The 19549-nt window shown below is 46.2% G+C and overlaps 1 protein-coding gene across 4 annotated transcripts in view; it reads left to right on the top strand.

Annotated features, from left to right (window-relative positions):
• The window catches only part of LOC6527958, a 104658-nt gene that overhangs the window by 82761 nt on the left and 2348 nt on the right, over positions 1 to 19549 (top strand). For all 4 annotated transcript variants that reach the window (XM_039371046.2, XM_015199023.3, XM_039371045.2 and 1 more), the window contains 10 exons: positions 26 to 131; positions 4344 to 5042; positions 5663 to 5779; positions 9583 to 9974; positions 10557 to 10706; positions 11421 to 11603; positions 11671 to 11809; positions 12634 to 12843; positions 16455 to 17518; positions 17801 to 17933. In XM_039371046.2, the coding sequence (XP_039226980.1) occupies positions 26 to 131; positions 4344 to 5042; positions 5663 to 5779; positions 9583 to 9974; positions 10557 to 10706; positions 11421 to 11603; positions 11671 to 11809; positions 12634 to 12843; positions 16455 to 17518; positions 17801 to 17933 (3193 nt within the window). The remainder of the gene's footprint in view (positions 1 to 25; positions 132 to 4343; positions 5043 to 5662; positions 5780 to 9582; positions 9975 to 10556; positions 10707 to 11420; positions 11604 to 11670; positions 11810 to 12633; positions 12844 to 16454; positions 17519 to 17800; positions 17934 to 19549) is intronic.

The raw sequence follows: 19549 nt of genomic DNA, 5'->3' as shown, positions 1-19549 counted from the left end.
ACATTTGCTCATCTGCTCCTTGCAGGGAAATATGGACCACGGTCCTGCCGCCCGAAACCAAGGATGTCTACACCGCCATTCTGGGCGTGACCAAGGCGAGTCGCATCGACGAGGGCGTCTATAGCTGCAAGGTAAGTGATCATACTCGGCTACTGAACCCAAAATATTATTACCTATTCTAAGGTAGCACTGTCTATGCTCGACTTTCATCATTAAGTTACCTCATTTCCCATCAATTCCACTCTATTTAAATACACTTAATATCTAATTATTATTCCTTTCTTTACATTGCTGTTTAACTTATTACAATCTCCTTATTACAATAATCCTTCCTAAAGGATCTATGTAACTCGTTTTAGAATTCGTAACTAGGCCAGCATTGATTCTGCATCATGGCTTTCGAAATATATGCCATGTCAATCCGCGCTGATGATCTGAAAATGCCACTTGGTCCTTTGGCTTTTCTTTTTTTTATAGCGATTACGGTTCCCCGAACACTTTCAGGCCTCGGCAGACGCCCCGTAGTATTTTCAGCTGACTAATCAGTCTAATTGCCATATCATAACAGCGCAGAGCTCCTCCGACTGTTTTATGCCGTCTAGAAAATCCATCCCAGAAGGCCACATAATTACATTTGGCTTAGCCGCGTTCTGTTCACGGCTGTGTTCTTCATTTTCGCTATAACGTTGCTTTTAATTAGACTAATTAAAATATGGTAGAGCGGCGAGATAGGAAAGGAGTGTGATGGAGAGAAATGTGGCCATCCATTGCACTTGAATGCTCTTTCTCGGGGGCCAATTAAATTTTAATCTATGGTATTAAACATTCTTTTGACTGCGGTTTCCGGGTAGAAATTTACGGATGCCCAAAGATGATTTTAGGCCCTGGATTCACTCTCACTCTCTCTTTTGGCTTACAGCCCGGTACTAAATAAGAGTTTTAAATTGTTCCGGACGATTAGACCCAAAACTGCCCTTCTTCCTGGCCGCCCAAATCCTGCAGGACCCTTCTTTATGGCTTAGGTAATAACATATTACGCAAATGGCTTGTAAAAAAATATTGGCTCGCCGTACAGGAAGCCACGTGAAAAGTTGGCCCAAGAAAAGTTTGGACCTCCAAGTACGTGGACACATGACCAACTCACTAGGATGCCAAGTTAGTTATAAATCAAATGGTAATTTGATTGCCTGCTCACGGGAGATTGTAATAAAATGTGCGTCGTCCCTTGCGTACGAGTATAAATCAGTATAAATCAAATTTGGAATTGTTGCCAACTCAATTGAACTTTGGCATTAGCATAATGGCTCCCGACTTAATACACAACATTCTATTATATTTGCGCTCAGATTTAAGCACTTTAAGTCCGCATCGCAATCAAAGGAGGGGAACTGCAGCCACAAAAAGCGTCAGCATCTGTTGCACCACCCAGCTGGCATTTCTTGGGGCCCAGGACGCAGTAACCAGGACACAAGACCCATTGTATTTAGTGCCTGGTCCGAGGCTCTCCAGCCCAAGGGGGATTCCACTAAGTTCTTTATGGGGGAGCCTCTGCTTTGGCCGCTTTGTGCCTTTGGCGCGCCTCGTGCCGCTCACTTATTATTGTCCTGGCTCCCCCGTAATGACGCACCCGGCAGATCAAAGGCAGGATGCCAGAATGGCAGGACGAGGCAGCAGCAGCAGCAACAACTGAACGATAATCACGAGGATGAGGGCCGGACCTGAGCTGGAGCTGAGTGCTCCAAACTGGGTCCCTGAAGGTCGATTGTGCCCACGTCTCGCAGCTGTTTGCTGAAAACTCGAGCGCATGAATCCTTTTCAATAACACCGCCTCGGGTTCCAAGTCAATAAAGCGCCTGCCAATGCCTCCACGGCCCATTATGCGGACTTGGGGACTCGGATGCATGTCCACGTCCATAAGTTGTCCACAGAAATACACAAGAATACACAGGAATACACAGGAATACACAGGAAAACACAGCCATATATATATGAGCAAAGCGAAACAGCAAGCGTACACTTCTAATGGGGGCGTGTGCCAGGCGCATTTATTATTTATGTATTGATATTAAGTATACGCCTTGTTGCAATTAATTCATCCGCCCTGGGGAACTTAGCCGTCTCGGGTCCATTACGTGCACAATGGCCCCAAGCGGTGCTGTCTTTAAGCCAGCTGCATTAGCCCCACTGCCTAAGCCACTTCAGATTTCGCAGGACACGACTGGAGCTTAAGTGTTCTCTGGATTATAAGTGTACCGAAAGAAGGATGTGTCGACCTATGAAGTATGAGCCAACTGCTGTTGGGCAAAGGAAAGGGTATCTTTCTCTCTTAATTTGGCACAATATGAAAGCAATAGGAAACAAGATTGCTTCCAGTTTTTGCGGTTGCATTTCGAAACCTAAATGTCAATATCCATTAGCCAAATAAATGCTGGTGGCTTCGAAAATAACCCATTTTATGAACTATTAATTCCGTTGGAGTGTTGTTCATTGATCGGCGCAAAGTGTCCGGGCCAAATGCTTAGCCATTCACGGGGCACAATGTGTTGTTTAACGACTTGGCCTGTTAATGAGACGCGACTTATCCGGGCCAATAAAATACCATTTAGCCATAAAGGCGCTCCTCTCCTCGTGGCGATGCCGAAGTTTTGCAGTCGGCCAGCGTCGCAACTTAATGAGTTAATTGGCATTTGGATTTTGTGGCCGGCCAGGATTTGTTGACGCTGCAAAGTCGTAAATGCCACTGCAAATCCCAACGACACATCCCGATTGAGAGGAGCACAAAGAGAAGCGCAGAATTTAAAGCCGCCATGGCCATAAAAATGCCATCTAACCTTTGGCTTACACCAAGAGTGTCTCGCTCTTGCTCTCGCTGTCTATTAAATATTTCCGGATCGACTGAATCCAAGAGCCCGAGGGCCCAGATATCAGGCGAGGATGCAGTGAAACCCGGCCAGACAAGTGCGCGATACCTTCAGCACGGCGACAATGATGCCGCCTCCTCGTTAGCTGTATCATTTTGTTCCCTTTTTCCTTTTCTATATATTTTTTTTTAAATTTGAAACGGAAATGGGCTGGGCAACAGCCCATCATCATCATCATCATCATCGTTGACGCGTGGCAATGTCTGGGTTTTCCCACTTGAAATAACTATGCAGAGTATCCTTGCCTGAAGAGTTACTCACCTGCAACCTAGGTTTTGTTAGCTGAGACATATCTATTTCCCTCGCATATTTGAAAACTTAAAGTGTATATAACTACTTACCGTAGGGTTATTTCCCGACTACAAATAGAATTCACAACCTTTTTGCCGAGTGTAGCACTCGATGCTTTCCCAAAGGAGGAATGTGCAACAACGGCAGCATCGACAAAGCAAGTTTACAATTCGTTTGCTTGCCATCCGCGTGGAAATAAATAAATAAATGCAGAAGGTTGGCTGGAACCCACACAATCCTACCAAGGCCTTAAGTAGCCATCTTGGCCCAGCCAGCAAGTGGTCGTAAATACTTCGACTCGTGTGGAGCTTCAAGAGTCCTTGGACATCGTCTGAGTTGCCGTTCGAGCAAATACTAATCCCCAACTCAATGCCCTATTTTGCAATGACAAATATGATTTGCATTCCGTTCCGGCTGTTAAGCCTTTAAATTACTTTTCATAAACTAATATACGAGACCCATCCCAACATTTGATTATGACTGCATATCAGCATATCACATTTCCACAAAGCCGATGGGCAAACTCAAGCAAATCAGGACTCGTCATATCCAATCAGCACACAATGAGGTCCTGCTGACTAGCAAATAAGTCTATTAAACAAATCCTTGGATGCCCCGGCGACGGCTGACAGCTATTCCAGTTCGAGAAACAGTAGCTGGCCACAACTGCTGTTTCCCTTGTCCATGTCGACATGCGTGCAAAGGACATGGCCATGCCCCCCATGCCCATCCTGCAGGATGTGTGCCATGCTCTTCGACAAGGCTGCTGATTCTCGGCTATCGGGCATGGCTGTGCTCTCAATCCGCTTACAATTGAGGCGGCAATAATAGTTCAAAGTATATATATTTACTTCACTAGTAGTGAGTAATATAGTTCAATTATAAGCAATACAGTGTGAATATTATATTGTAGCTTTTATTTCAATTTACAGTCGTGGTTATGGCTAGTATATAGTATTCCTGACCACGACTGTGGCTTTCTGTTGATATGAGTAACCCAAACCGATGGCATTATGGTATGCCGCTGACAGGCGCTTCTTGTGGCCTGTCCCTCTGACTGGACTTTGTTAAATGAGCTGAACTAACCACCACCACCTTCTGGTTTCCTCCTGCTTTCTCCTGCTCCTCCAGGTGACCGACTGGGGCGTGGAGCAGTGCCGCTCCCTGCACATCCACATCAAGTCGCCGCCCCGTCTGCGTGTGGATCCGGCGAGTGTGACCCTGCAGCGAGGTGACTCCTTGCGGGTGAGATGTCTGTCACCCGGTAACGATGACATCAAGCGGTATGCACAACTGGGCTACAGCTGGACGCGCAATGGTGTGCTCTTCCAGTCGGACGCGGCCACCGCCATGTGGGAGGACCTGTATCCCGACGGCAGCATCCTGAAGATCAACAACATCCAGAAGTCAGCGGAGTACGCCTGTCTGGTCTCCAATAGTGTGCGTCCCGTCTCCCGGAGTGTTTACATCAATGTCATCGAGCGGAATGCCGTGCACGTCTGTCCGGCTGAATCCACCTACGGCGTCCATTGGCCAACCAGTGCCCCCGGCTCGCCCATCATAACCGACTGCCCGCGCGGATTCGAGGGTCACCTGAAACGCATCTGCGAACAGAGGGACACGGGCAACTCCACCTGGCTGCTACCGGATTTCTCCGGCTGCGTCCGGGACGAACTGCTGCTCATCTACAACCGCTTTCTGGCCCTGAGTGCCGGATTCCAGCAGACGAACTCCTCCAACATCCTGAAGGCCTGCTTCGAGTTCACTCTGCAGCGAAGGCACAGCTTTCTGCCCGGCGAGGCCAGCTTCCTCATCGATATGCTGCATGAGGTGAGCATCCAGATGGTATAGATTCCAAACTGATACTCATACTCATCCCAGATTAAAGTGTAAAGGCCATCAGGGGAATGGCCTTAACACTCCCGTATTGTGACAGATTTGCTTAAATTGGCCTAATCAAAATCGGAATTGCAATTCCCATTGCTCCAAAATATCCTGTTGCCGCAAACTCCGTTTTTTTGGGTGGCATTTATCTGGTCCGTCTGCTTCGACCGCAAAACCCTTAACACATTTAAGCTTCACCTGGCTCCTCGGATACTTGGATCCTTGGAAACCTGGCTGGCGGCCACTTGAGAAGATGGGGCAGCAACTATTTTTACACACAAATGAATGCAAAAAGCTGCTGAGCCGAGCGGCTTGCCATTTTTCACACAATTTTCGGGCAACCGAAACTGCAGTCAAAAAAAACTTCTTCGCCTTTTTCTTTTTTTTTTGGGTCGCCTAGCAACCATTTTTCATTTTAATGCGCACACAAATTTCCCGACTAACGAATTGCTTTGAGCAGGAGCTTCCTCCATCTTGGGGCCCCTCAAAAACGGAGAGGGTGGGGCGGGTAATCCTTGCCACTTGTATTATGTTGTCTCAACTGTGTTTCCTTGGCCACTTCACAGCTCGACACCTACCTGCAATTGAAAGGCACACAACTGGAGCGCGAGATGGCCGCGGAGATTATACTGCGCATCCTGGATAAAGTCATGCAGAATGCCCAATCCTTGAACAGTCAACAGGTAAGTGCCACGATGCTAGGATAGCAGTATAGCAGGATAGCAGGATGCCAGGATGCCAGGATACTGCGGTGCCAGAGTGGCGGTATGCTATACCTGCAACGCCGCATAAATTATGCCCAGTGTACTCCGTGCTCCCATACATGCAGCGAAAAGGCAGAGCGCCATAATTTATATCCTGCAGCCATATTCAATATTTGCCAGCCCGGGTTTCCTTACCCATTCCGGGCATTTATTTATTACGCTCGAAACATCGAACACCGAACACCGAGCATCGAACATTGAACATTGAACATTGAACTGGGCCAAAAGGTGGGCACTTGCCAGCTTTTATTTAGCTTGTAGTTGGCCTGTCACTGGGCTCCTGCAATTTGCATACGGACATTTGTCTCCCCCGTTCCCGAAGGCCGTGTACGGATTTCCAAAGCAGCCGGAGAATTGATGAGCCTGCCGGCCCAGTCTGGTAATGAATACCTTTTTCGATATGCATGAGCTTGTGCATTTTTCAGGTTTGTCAGTGGTTTTACCCATGTCCTGTGTGAGCTGAATTATGTGATATCCTTACTGATCAGATCAGATTGCTTCGTGCTACACGTGCCGATTTTACTGCAGCGATAATTGGTTGGCTATGCAAATATCTCAGAGATTAAAAACCAAGTCTGCCTAATTTGAATCTTCTTTTGATAACGAAAATCCCGTTCTCAACGAAGCATTTGTAGTTATTTAAACTCTCTTTTTCCTTGTGTATCCACGCCACATTAAGCAGAACAGCTAATAGAGAAGGACCTCAAAAGGTGCCGCTAATGAGGCGCAATCAAACAATTTACCCGCGACCCTCCGCAGGACAATAAGGATAACCACTTCCTTATCACCTGGCAAAAAAGGCCGACACTTTGGGCCAATCTCGAGCCTCCAAATGGCGCTGAAAAGTGGGTATCCTTATATTTTGTGTGGTGGAATGGCATGGTGGTGTATATCTCCATTTGAGATTGTTGTTTCCATTGTTTCCGGCTCAACTGAGGATTTCAAGGGGGACTTGTTTTTTGGGGGAGGGGCAGAGACACTCCACTGCTCATGCATTATTCCGTGGGCAAATTTTTGCGTACTTGGCGTGCGGCATAAAAGTGAGGGAAAGGACACTGGCAGGATAAGGCTGGCCTTTTTTGGTATGCAAATTTATGAGAGTGTTGATTGCAACTGTTTGAATATGGCACTTTCCCCGAAAAACGGGGAAACCTGTCATGACGTGAGGATAATTGGAAGGCTGCCTCTTTGGACACCGTCAGCATAATCTATTAGCCAACTGAGTGGCTTAAATATTCAACCTTTAAGATGGGTGAAGTTGCTCCGGCCTCAAACGAGATATATTCGCTAAGCTCATAGTTAACGCGGAGTTGGATTAAAGAACTTTTTAATGCGCATAAATTAATTTAGTTTCGCAAGAGTTTTGGCTGAGCTATGGCATTTCAATAGAATGCCTTAGCGCCATGTGAGCCCGAAAGTCGCTCGTCGATGCGAAAGAACAATTTATGTTAAATTTTTATTAGCTGACGCAGTCTGAAAAACTTGCCAGCATAATTGGGTCGATTAAAAAGCGTTGGCATTCGCCATTCGCCATTCGCCATTCGAACTTTCCCAAAGTTGCACAAATAGTTTGCATCGTTTTTATTGACTGAGCAAAAAGTTTAATGGACTGAGTCGAATCCCCTTCCCCTGCAAGTTTATCGCATTTTTTGCGCGCAATCAAGTTTAATTAGTGAATCGAGGCGGTCCGAGAAAATCCGCGAATGTAATCAGGCATACGCCAATTTCCAAGGCTCACTCGAACTGAAGCTGAAGAGTTCGAAGTTTTAAAGTTCAAGTTTAGCCAGGATGCCATGATGCCATAATGCCATAATGCCACTTAAATCAACCGAAAAAATAGTATTCGATTTGAATAAGCCACCAGCCTAACTAAGCCTCATCAATATGTTGATGGATAATAATAATTTCGCATGGAAATTCGTATATTTGCTGCTAACCAATATCCATTCACGCCCAGTGAACAGATCGCCCCGATTTGTGGTTTTCCTCTGTGGAAATGGCAATTGAAAAAGTTTTTGCACATGGCAATGTGCTCATTTTTGGATAACTGCAAAGCGAATCCCGAAAGTTGATTAAAACACTTCTACACACGCAGCTGGGATTTGCATAAGTACAAGTTCGCTGTATTGACCAGCAAAGTTAACCGAACTGACCCACTTTTTTTTCTATTTTCGAACGGCTTTTAGGCAGCAGGCTAAAAAGTGGGCCAAAAGCGCTTCCCATTCGAATCAAATCACGGCAAATCACTTAGCCAAAAAGTATTCGCTGCAAACGTGACCCTAAGTCAGGGCCCAACTTTCCAGTTGCAAAAAGTTTATCTCACACATGGCCACGCCCCTTTTGCCGGGGGGCGCTGTGTTGGCCAAGTGATTTGCCGGTAAACTGCTAAACGTGGCTAGGTCGAAAGTCAAGTGAAATTTGCACATGGAAAACTTTGTGCGGCCCTTTCCCTTTCATTTTTCTCCCCCAAATTCGAGAGTTTCTTTTCGGCTCCTTTTAAAGAAATCATACGAATGCCACACATTTGAATAGGCTTTGCATTGAGGAGCGTGGCACTGGTACTTATAGCAGCAAAGCTTAATGTTCTGATGATGCTGAAGTTTTTCGTTTTTTCGTTGTACGTTTTTCATTTCTCCTCGAAAAAAAAGTTCCATTACACAAACTTTTCCAATTCGAATTGTTTTCGCTTTCGATTAGTTGTTGGCCCGAAACATTTATGCCGGCAACAGAACAGAATGCTTGTACGACTGAGTATCTTATGTAAAAATCCGATGATATTTTTGATTTGTGCAGGAAATGCCCGACTCCTTGCCCATTTCTACTTACCCACAAAATGCTGTGTACCGCCCTGTTTTCGAATTAGAAATGGCCAAATCCCTTCCCATGCAGAGCGATGCTTTGTTGTAATGGTCATGGCTTTCGGATTTGTGAATTGTGGCAAATCGGAAAATCGAAAAATCGAAAACTCAAACATTATAGTTGGGTCCGCCTGCTTATTGGCCTCGCTTTATGGCTTTGTAACTGCACTCGAGAACGTAGCAATTTTTATGGCCGGGTTCATTGACTGCGCTTTCCGCTCCCCTTGCCTGGCATCCTGCAAAAATATGCCACATGGCCGGCGGCAGGACCTGGTTTCGTCCTTGTTGCCCCCACTCTGTGCCACTCTGTGGCATTGATTTCGCCCATAGTTCATCGCCGGACTCCATGTGATGCCCATTGTTGGAGTCGAATTCTGTGGCAGTCTGTGGAGTCCGTAAATGTAAACATGGCATATGGGCCATGGGTTATTATCTGCCCTACCTATCCTTCATATTGGCTTTCACCAACACTTGCCAAAATGTTGCTCATCCAGGGGAATAAAATAAACAAGTGCCCACTTTTAAGGGGCTGGAAAATCGTATTTTTATTGGAATATTTTTGCTGAACTGGGGACAAAGTTATTATTATTTGTACCTCAAAAATTGCTATATTTCGATTTGAATCGCCGTGGGAATTTACATTAAATTTCCATGCAAAGGCTTTGACTTTTCTATTGCTTTAAATAAGAACTTGTTTTGTGGATAAATAATAAAATTAAATACAGTAGAGTGAAATAACAGAGTTGAGCAATATTTCGCGTGCGAAACTATAAAACCTGCCTGGCATTAAAATGGCCAAAAATCTGCCCAATGAATCGGCGAAAGCCATTATTTAACCGTGTGTCCTTTTATTTATCCTTGCAGCAAATTAAAAAGCTGCAGCAGCTCACACAGTCAGCGGCGTTGAACCGGGAGACCATCGCGGCCTCCCAATTGGCCACCTCGACCAGCGGGAGCAGCCAGCCGTTGCCAGGTGACAGTTCGACCCGTGGTGACGATGGCAGCGGGTCAGGGGTCACGGCAGGTGAGATGTCCGCCGCTCCCGCGGGCAGCCTGCAGGCAACGAGAGCCGGCGGAGGAGGAGGAGGAGGTGGAGGAGGCGGTGGTCCTGGTGGAGGTAGTGGTGCTGGTGCTGGTGCTGGAGCCTCCAGCATTCTGACAGTCGATGAGGACACCCTTTCACTGGACAGACTGAACTCGCTGCGCATTTACATGACGTCGGTGAAAACGCTGCCGTTTAATTTACGCATTTACGGGTGAGTTGCACTGCCAAACAAAAACAGATAAATGAGCTTTGAAGTGAAATCAGACACACGTCTGTCTGATTTTCAAACGAACCGAGAGCACTGGGCTATAATTTCTAATTACGAGCAAGGGGAGCGGGGGTAGATGCAAATTTGCAAGTCGAGTAAACAGTAAACTTCATTTTACGGCCCCTTGATTAATATATGCGACGAAGGAAAAGCGATTTTCCACCCACACCGCCAACTGCCAGAGGGGGGTACTAATGGAAAATTTATTTTATGAGCAAACATAAATAAAAAATGCATAAAACCGGCGAGCTGCCGGCATGAGGAATGGCTCATAAAAGTGGAGCAGGACTTCCAGGACGAACGACCAAGTCGACCGAGTGCAGGACTAAAAGGCAGGGCGACCTTGTCGCTTCAGGACAGGTATTTCCATCTTATGCTCTGCTCCACGGCTTTCAAGTGTCTAATTTAGCTAATTAATAGCCTTAAGTGCAGGCGGCTACATTTACAATTTTCCTGATTTACGACGGCTCATGCAGTTTCCTTACCATTTTCCACGTCCTCTTTTTTCCCCTTTTTTCTTTTCAGTGAGGATTTGTTTTCCGACCAGCTGTATATGGACATCGGACTATCCAGCCGCCTGCTGCACATCATGGCCAACTCAACCATATTCGCCTCGGTCATCTCGTACAAGAATCTCAAAAGTTTCCTACCCAAAACCTACTACACGCGTGGCAGGTGAGTTCACAGTTCCCTGAGCTGCAAGTTTCCATTTATCACCTGGCGAGTCTGCGTTCAATGGCCGCTAATTAGTTGTAAAAGTGTGGCGAAAGTTTAAGAAACTTCTTCAGTTTAAACGATCCCACTAGATGAATGTGCCACTGCACTTGTTTAATACCCCGACTTAATGCATTCCGACCAAGAAAGTTGTCTTGGCTAAAGCCCGGCTTATGGCCACCGATGTATAATTCGTAAGCCATGTTTGCCTGCTCCTCAAATGTGTGTAATGCCAACTGCTGTCACTCCTAGCCTCCTTGGTCCTTTTGGCTGTGCCAACAAGATGGCAGGATTGCAGAATGATGGCAGGATGGCAGGATGGCAGGATGGCTCCTTGGCTTAAGCGTATTACAAGCAGCTGGAAAACACTGGCAACAATACCACAGCAACGAGTGTAATTCCCCAACTGTAAACAGAATGCAAATATGCAGCTGCCAGCAAAGGAAGCAAAAGAACTAAAATGGCCAAAAGTGTGCTTTCAGTTACAAGAAAATGCCAGCAAAGTTGCCATCAAATCCTGATGATTGCCCATAAAAGATGGGACAAGCTCAAGATTTGATTAGCTGCAATTGTATACATTTCATTTCGTTTTTAATAAACCTTTTGAAGTCAGCTATAAAAATATATAAACTGCATATTTAATATATATCTTAATATGTCTTACCAACCCAACAGCGATCCCCGTGACTCGGACTACGTGCTGGCCTCCCGGATCATCCAGACCTGGCTGTTCCAGTCGAATCGCTCCAACGACAACTTCCGGGAGCCACTGGACCTGCCCTTCGAGGCGGGTCACGTGGAGATCATCTTCCAGCACGAGAGTGTGCCCAAGAAAGGCGACTGGGTGGCAGTTTGTGGGTGAGTTCTTGCTGGTTGAGAATTTGAATAGCAAACTATTTATTTAATTGCACCATTTTACGCGCAGTCACGACTACAAGGCCTCCTTCGACTCCACGTGGCGATCGGATCTGTGCATCACCAAGCACCTGATGGCGAACATCACCAGGTGCATCTGCCCGCTGTCTGGAACCTACGTGGTCATGCTCACCAAGCGCCAGCCAAATGTAAGCCAGGGTCACCAAGGTCGCCAAGGCCACTCGGCATGCCATGGATTGCCATGGATTGCCGTGGATTTGCCATGGCATCCAGCTGCCCAATTCATGCGATTCACGTGTACCAAAGTGGAAGAGCCCCGCTTTGATTTATGGCACTTTTAGGTCCTGCCATTTAGTGGCCTCCACCTGGCCAAGCGGCTCACCCTTTGTGCTCCTCCAGCGTCCGCATTTCCACATTTCCGCTTCCCTGGCTCGCAATCAACAACTTGGCCTTTGCTGCCATGAACTTGCTCCAAATGCACTCGGGTTTTCTGGGCCTCGCCTCTGAATTCGGAAACTACTGAATTCAGTATTCTGCATTCTGCATTGTGCTGGCTGCATTCAGTCAGTCAGGGCGGAAATACTTTAAATCGGGGATGCACAGGGATTGAATAGCCGAGGGGGTTTTATTTGGGGACACACTTGGCTCTTAAACTGGGGCTTTTCATTCATATTTCGGTGATATTTTTCAGATGCTGGGGCTTACTTAAATAATAGCCTAAATAAATAATAAATGTAGTGCTATGAAGCTGGGAAATTGTACATTATTTAATATGGCATTTTTTCAGTTACTTGTGTAGCATATTAAAATTACTTCGGCTGAGCATTAAAGATTTAAAGTCAGGCTGCTGTAGCTTAAATTCTATTTGGTTTAGAATTCGGTCGATTTCTGGGCGCCATCCTGCCAAGGCAAACAGCATTTTTGCCAACTTTGGCTGGCCTTCGCCTCGCGTCGTTTCGCTGCTCGTTTGAATTGCTAATTGTTTTCCGCCTTTCGACAATTGCATTTCCAGGCCACGCCCCACCACGCACCCCGGCGCCCCATCTTCGTGATCGCCAGCTGCGCCTGCTGCCTCCTCCAGTGCGGATCCGCCCTGCTCATCCTGGTGCCCATCTGGTGCAATCGCAAGTGCGCGGTCACGTTCCTCAAGATGCAGTTCTGCGTGTCCACGTCCAGTGTGATGCTCATTTACCTGCTGGGATTCATGAAAATGCTGCCGGCGGTAAGTTGTCCATAATACCAATTGTATCTCATTAAACATGAGAGAAAAAATAAGAGTTTATTATTAAAACAATTTAATGCTTATACAAAAAGTACCAAAGAGTAACAACATTTCAAAATGCAAAACAATAATTAAATATTTGAATGGCCACGAAAAAGCGCGCTGCGGTGCATTTAAATACATCTCAGTTTTGCGGCGCTTTAACACAAAGCCTTTGAGTCACTGCACTGGGAGAAAAAGGGGAGCAAAAAAGGAACAAGTGAAAAGGGAACCAAAGCGTGAAATTTAATTACGCCAAAATAAATAAACAAGTAAAATGGAGGAAAGCCAAGCTGAAAGCAAAGCAACCCGAAAACCGAAAACCGAATACCGAGAACCAAAACCAAACATACAGCCCCAGTTGCTCGGAAAAGTAATAACAAAAAGTGTTGCTTGATATAAGGAAAATGGGAAAACGGCGCCTGGCAATCGAAACACAAACGAGTTTTCCACAATCCACACCTCCACCCACTCCCCCATTTAAAAGGATGGGAAATCCCAGCGGCTTTAACTAGCGGGCGAAAACCCTTAAGTTGTAATTATATGCGGTGGCAATCACCGATTTTCCACCTACCGTTCAACCTGACTTTTCAAATAATAATCAAGGCCAGCGCAAAAATGCGTAATCATCATCAAAACAAATTAGCGTGTCGTCTGCAAGTCGTTTTCATTCCATATTATATATACTTGTACTTCAAGCAAAACTGCTGGGAGTTTTGTTGGACAACAAAGCAAATAATTTACATTTAGTTTTCGTGGCAGCCAAACGGAAAATTCATGGAAAACAATTCCCAAACCTGTTGGCATCCTCCACCCACCATCCTTCCTTGGGAAGCAAATTAAAAGTCAACAATGCACGACGGCCACTGCGACTCCAACTCCAGCTCCAGCTCCAGCTCCAACTCCAACGCCAAGGAGCAAGAGGTCAGGTGCTCCGCCTGGAATCGAAATTAATATTTATAAACGCACACTCTCAGACGTTTGAAGTGGGAAAATGTTAATGCGAAAGACGCTAACCCGAGTGCGTTGAAGGAATACATGGTGGCAATGCTATCCAAACCCATCCAAACCCATCCAAACTCCATTCCAAACCCATTGGCCAAGGTTCCGGATCCGTGCAAGTCCCCAAAGCGCCCGCAAGCCGTCTAAATTATAAACGTAAAATGTAAAATGGGAAATGGGAAACGGGGAAAAGCATAAGCGAATAAACTTGCGATGCCTAATCCCCGGGGGTCGTGGAGCAAAAAATGAAGCAACTGCAAAGCTCTAACAAGAAATAACATTTTTGAATTAGTAATAAACTGGTCCACCGTGGAGGCAGCGGCTCAATAAACGAATGAAAAACAAATAAAACATTGTCGACGACGACGACGATGAGGACGAGGACGACGACGAGGACGAGGACGAGGAGACGACATAGGCGCGGACACTTGCAGATAAGGATTCACAATGTCACAGGATGCGAGGACGCAATATGCACGGGCCTGGGCAGGAGAAGTGGCTCCAGCAGGCACACTGCGCAAAAATACTAGGTATCATCTAGCAGAGAAGAAGTAGGTAACAGGAAACTGCAATGTGTGTTAGCGCATATAATTAAATCATGTTTATTAATTAGTAATTCTAAAAAAAAAACAAATATATAAAACATGACTAGTTCGACTATCCAAAGGCATATTGCATTACAAAGCACTGTTTAAAAACTAGTTAGTTAGCTCTCACAAAATAGTTATTAATTACACAAAATAGTCTAAGCGGGAAAGCAATAGGATATTGATCATTATGACAGGAATTTGATGCTCCAAAAAGCATTAGAGTCCTTGCCGAGCGACCAATTACGAGGACATAACATTTTTTCGGTGTGCAGCTCCTGGGAAAACTCGCATCCTCGCAATGCTGGCTGGAAAGATAAACGCTGGCGACGGCACAAAGATGTGGATGCCTGTGAATCCGAGCATGGACACCACATTCGGAGGAGCGAGCATGTATCGCTATCTGCATCGACATTTCTGCCGCACGCAATACGGGCTGTGGATGTGGCTGTGTCTCAAAGGATTGCAATTGAGGGAATTTTTGAGTAATGAACGTTTGTGCTAGAAGCTCCTTGTGCATGCGGATGTGGATTGTGAAGCCAACAAAGTCCGGATAATAAAATAAACCAGGCATAGACTGCTGGCCTTTGGCACGGCAATCGCAGCACAATGCGGTCTCTTGGCCAAGTTAATGAGCAACTTACGTCAGTGGGATGCGTTGCACAATGCGCATTTCGCGGCACTTTCGGGCTTTCTGGCAAAAGTGCCGCGGGAAAACTTGGTCCTGATAACACAATGTGCACACACTGGCACACTTACAAATACACACTTGTCATTATTATTATTATTATTGCACATTAATTGCGCGCACACGCGGCCAGAGCAACTTTATTAAAAAGTACCACAGCCGAACATGTGCACACATGCAAATTTTATGGTTTGAAACACGTGTCACGGCGGCAGGAGCAGGAGCAGGAGTAGGCGTATCAGGAGGAGGAAGTGGAGCAGCGAAGACGCGGCTGCCAACGGCGTCGGACGTCAACCGCAGCCACCATCAGGCCACGACCACGAGCACGACCACGCCCACGCCTACGCCCACGCAATGCCACAATAAATACAATTAAAATATTCATTTTACTTATTGCATATATTTGCGAGCATAAATAAAATACAGTTTCAGTGCGACAGTTAAACGGGACGAGAGAGGAAAACCAACAGAAACAACAAAAACAACAAAAACAACAGAAACAACAATAAATAAATAAGAAAACATAAATTACGCATACGACCCGTACGCCCGCCCTCAAGCAGGACATGTGAAAGGCGAAAGCTCTTAAGCGCACTTAACTCATAATTTTCCCACTCCCCGGCAAACTGACGGCACGGAAATATACATATTTCTTTTCGTATTGTAAATTGAAAATTAAAAAGTTGACAAAATGTTTTCATCGCATTTGGCTTCAAGGCTACTAAAGATGATAAGTTCCCATCACAGCAGTCGCAACTTTAAGCCCGTTGCTTGAGTTCTTTTTAAGTATGAAAGGTTGATAAGGTTTTGTAGATTTAATTGGTTGTGCTTTAAGATATAAATTTACATTCAGTTCTCTTATTTTGATAATGTACTTAGAGCCTTAAAAGCAATTTGCCGCAAGAAACAGCTATAATGCAGTTAAAGATGCATTTTTATTGTGCTATAAATTGTGGACACAGGTTCCTAATTGGTTATGAAAGACGGGACCCAAAAAATGATGTGCCGCAAATTGTTTACAACTTTGTAATAACCCATGTCCAGAAAAGTGTAATAAAAAATTTATGCCAAATTGTCACCATTAGGGTGTTGCAAAAAATCCCACCAAATGGCTACTTTTGATGGGTGTTGCTACTGCTGCTGCTGCTGTTGCTGCTGTTACTGCTGTTGCTGCTGCTGATGCGACACGATGACAGCTTTTTATATTTAATTAAAAATAACGATGTTGCAGCTCAGCCGTCAAAGCACTCCATTTCCTTATTAACGGCCGTTCATAATTTCCGTTCCTCTTGCAGAGCTGGCACGGCATCATTAGCAGCTCGCTGGCCTCGCTGTTGTTGCTGGGCATCTCCACGCTGATTGCGATTGCCCTGGCCATCCACACGGAGCTCATGCCGAAGAAGTATCTGCAAATTGGCAGCAAGCCGGCGACGCCAACTAAGCGCCGCCTCAAGCGGCCACATGAACAAGAGCGGGAACGGGAACGGGAACGGGACCGGGACCGGGAACTGGATAGTTTGAGCAACATCACCCAGATCCGGGCTCAGTCGCCCCTGGGGGCCACCACGGGCTCCACTACGACCACCACCACCACCACTGGTGGTCACAGCACTCCCGTTCCTCGCCGTCAGCCGCCCAACTCGACGGCGGGAATGCGTGGCGCCATCGGCATCAGTTGGCTGCTGCCGCTCCTCTTCGCCATCGCCGCCCCGCTAATCTGCAGCATCATTGGCCAGTGGCCGCGCCACTGGTGGCTTGAGGTTCTCTGGACGGGATCCGCGTCCCCGGAAGCCGGCGCGGGCAAAGAGGAGGCCGGGTATGCGGATACGGATTCTGGCGCCTTCTATTCGGCCCACTCGCTGCTCAACGGCGATAATTTACTGCTCGAATCGGAGGCAGTGATGGGAAATGGGAGCAGCAGCGCGCCAACAGAGACATCAACTGCATCATCGTCATCATCCACCGCATCCACTGCTCGGGCGGTCGATGATGATGTGGCCACGTCAACGTCATCAATCACGAGCATTGAAAGTGCAAGCAGCAGTGGATTCAGTGCCACTTGGAGTGGCATCTCCAGCGCTAGCACCAGCACCAGCTCCATCTTCAGCTCCAGCTCCACCTCCACTTCCGTTTCCGCGCTAGCTGCGCCTTTAACTTCCGGTTCGGGTGCGGGTGACTCCTCGACGACGCCATCGCCTTCTTTGAGCTTCATCCTGTTCGTCTGCATCGATTTGCTCTTCATCCTGCTCTTCTGTGCCCTGTTTGCCATTTTAATGAAGAAACTTTTGTGGTTGTGGCACAAGAATCGCAATGTGCATACGCATCCGTTGGATAAATTCAATCTGGCTTTGAACAGGCGGTAAGTTGAGAAACACTCGAATGGGTGAATGGGTGAATAGGCGAAATGGGCGAAATGGTGAATGGTAAATGGTAAATGGTAAATGGCAAATGGAAAATGAAAACGCGTTTGACAGATAAGACTCGAGGGAAATACTTAGATTTTAATGACCGCCCAGTACTTTCCATCCATTTCCATCCATTTCGTCCCGTCTAATCCGATCAAGTAAAAGAAAAGAAACAATTGCTGCCGCCACAATGTTAAACGGAAATCTCTTTCGTCTAATTTAATGCCTTCTCCCAGATTTGGATTACTCTACCGGGCGGGCGGACTGCTGCTGGCCAAGATCTGCAGCGACGGACTCTTTATCGCTTATGTTAATTCATCACCGGATACATTGTGGGCATATCCGTTCGGCATATCGTGCATACTGCTGGTGAGTGCGGGAAGTGCGGGAAGTGCGGGAAGTGCGGGGTACCGTTTACATCCACTTAGCCGCGTCAGGTGGACCGGCAATTGAAATTCAATTAGGCGCACCATCCAATCAATAAATACATATATACATACATGAGCACATATATCGCTGGCCAGGATTAAGGTCGAATGTTTGATGCGACAGCAATCCCATTTGCCGGTCCAACTATTAGGGCCACTTGCACTCCACTGCCGCGCAGGCTTATGCAAATCGCATTTCGTTTTTATTTCCGACGACTTATTTAAGTTGCATATTTTATCAAAGTGTGAAGCCTGCATATTTTTACACCTGCCGCACCAGCCGTGCAAATTATGCATGCAAAATCAGCCCGGAATATGGGGCTGAAGGCGAGAGTGGGCGTGGCAGCAAGGACTCCATTGAGTGCATTAACTGCCTGATCAAAGAGCTGAATAAGAAGCCTTTTTCGTGTTTATTCTGTCCTTGGCTTTGACACTTGACTTCGGTCTCCACTGCCACTTTCACATTCACTTTCACTTCCATCTGTTATTGTTTGCTTTTTATTCCACTTCTCGGTGATTTGCTGTGCAAATGAAATAAGTGCGCTCGACTTACCCAGCTTACCTCCCACCTGCCACTTGAGTGGCTTCATCTCCTTGTGTTTCAATTTTATATCAATCCAAGATGGCCGGGCCCCGTTTCATTTTTCTAGCCACTTTAACCAGAATGCTCCGTGCTTTTGCGCGCACGCCCAGCAATCAGCTCAATCCAATTAAATAAACAATTATCTGCACGGCGAAGTGTATCCTCCTGCCGTATCCTGGCAAAACTAATCACATAATTACACGCACACACACTTTGATGTGGCCAGCCGGCAAGTGTGTGTGTGTGTGTATACCGATGTGCCACTCGGCGTATGCGTAATGCGCACATGGCACATTCAAATTCAAACACAAAGACAAACACAAACAAATTAGGTCGAGCCGCCGCCTCCTTGAATCCAAAACCACAATGTCTACAACCCACTCAGTGCTCAATGGTCCTGCTGGCCCAGGACTATTAATGTGCACCAAAATCACTTTGATTGTGGGCGTTTTCAATGGTGCGTCTGTCTTGCTATTTAATTATTTAAACAGTGGCCAGCTCGTATACAGCACACGCAGAAAAATATATCCCACTTAAAGTATTAAATCCAAGTTAAGTAGTTTACTAATAGAGTAAATAACTAGAGAAACCTTTAATGAGTTTAATTCAAGATAAGCCATATCTCTTTTTATTTTAAGTACTATAATCTCCTTTCTCTGTGTGTTAGTCCCTCTAATATGTAATTAAATATCCTCTTGGAGCGAATCTATATAATTGGAGCAGTTCAGTCGATTGAGCTTGAGGCCCCTGCGCTAAGTTCGCAATTAATTTTGCTCGAAAATCCTGGCCGGGAATTCGGAATTCGGAATCTGGAGCATGTCTCCCATCAATTGCGCTCATGAAAAAAGGATACAATAGCCATATATGGCCCATATGGTTTGGCCTCGATTTATGGCCGCCTTTTGGTCATGCATTTAATTCCCCCAAACGCTTGGTTTGATATCCACCTGGGCCGTAATCGAAGGGTCATCCGT

The sequence above is a fragment of the Drosophila yakuba genome, chromosome 2L, assembly GCF_016746365.2.
Source record: "Drosophila yakuba strain Tai18E2 chromosome 2L, Prin_Dyak_Tai18E2_2.1, whole genome shotgun sequence".
Classification (NCBI taxonomy): Eukaryota; Metazoa; Arthropoda; class Insecta; order Diptera; family Drosophilidae; genus Drosophila; species Drosophila yakuba.
The sequence above is the reverse complement of the archived record's forward strand: the minus strand, read 5'-3'. Positions and strand labels throughout refer to the sequence as shown.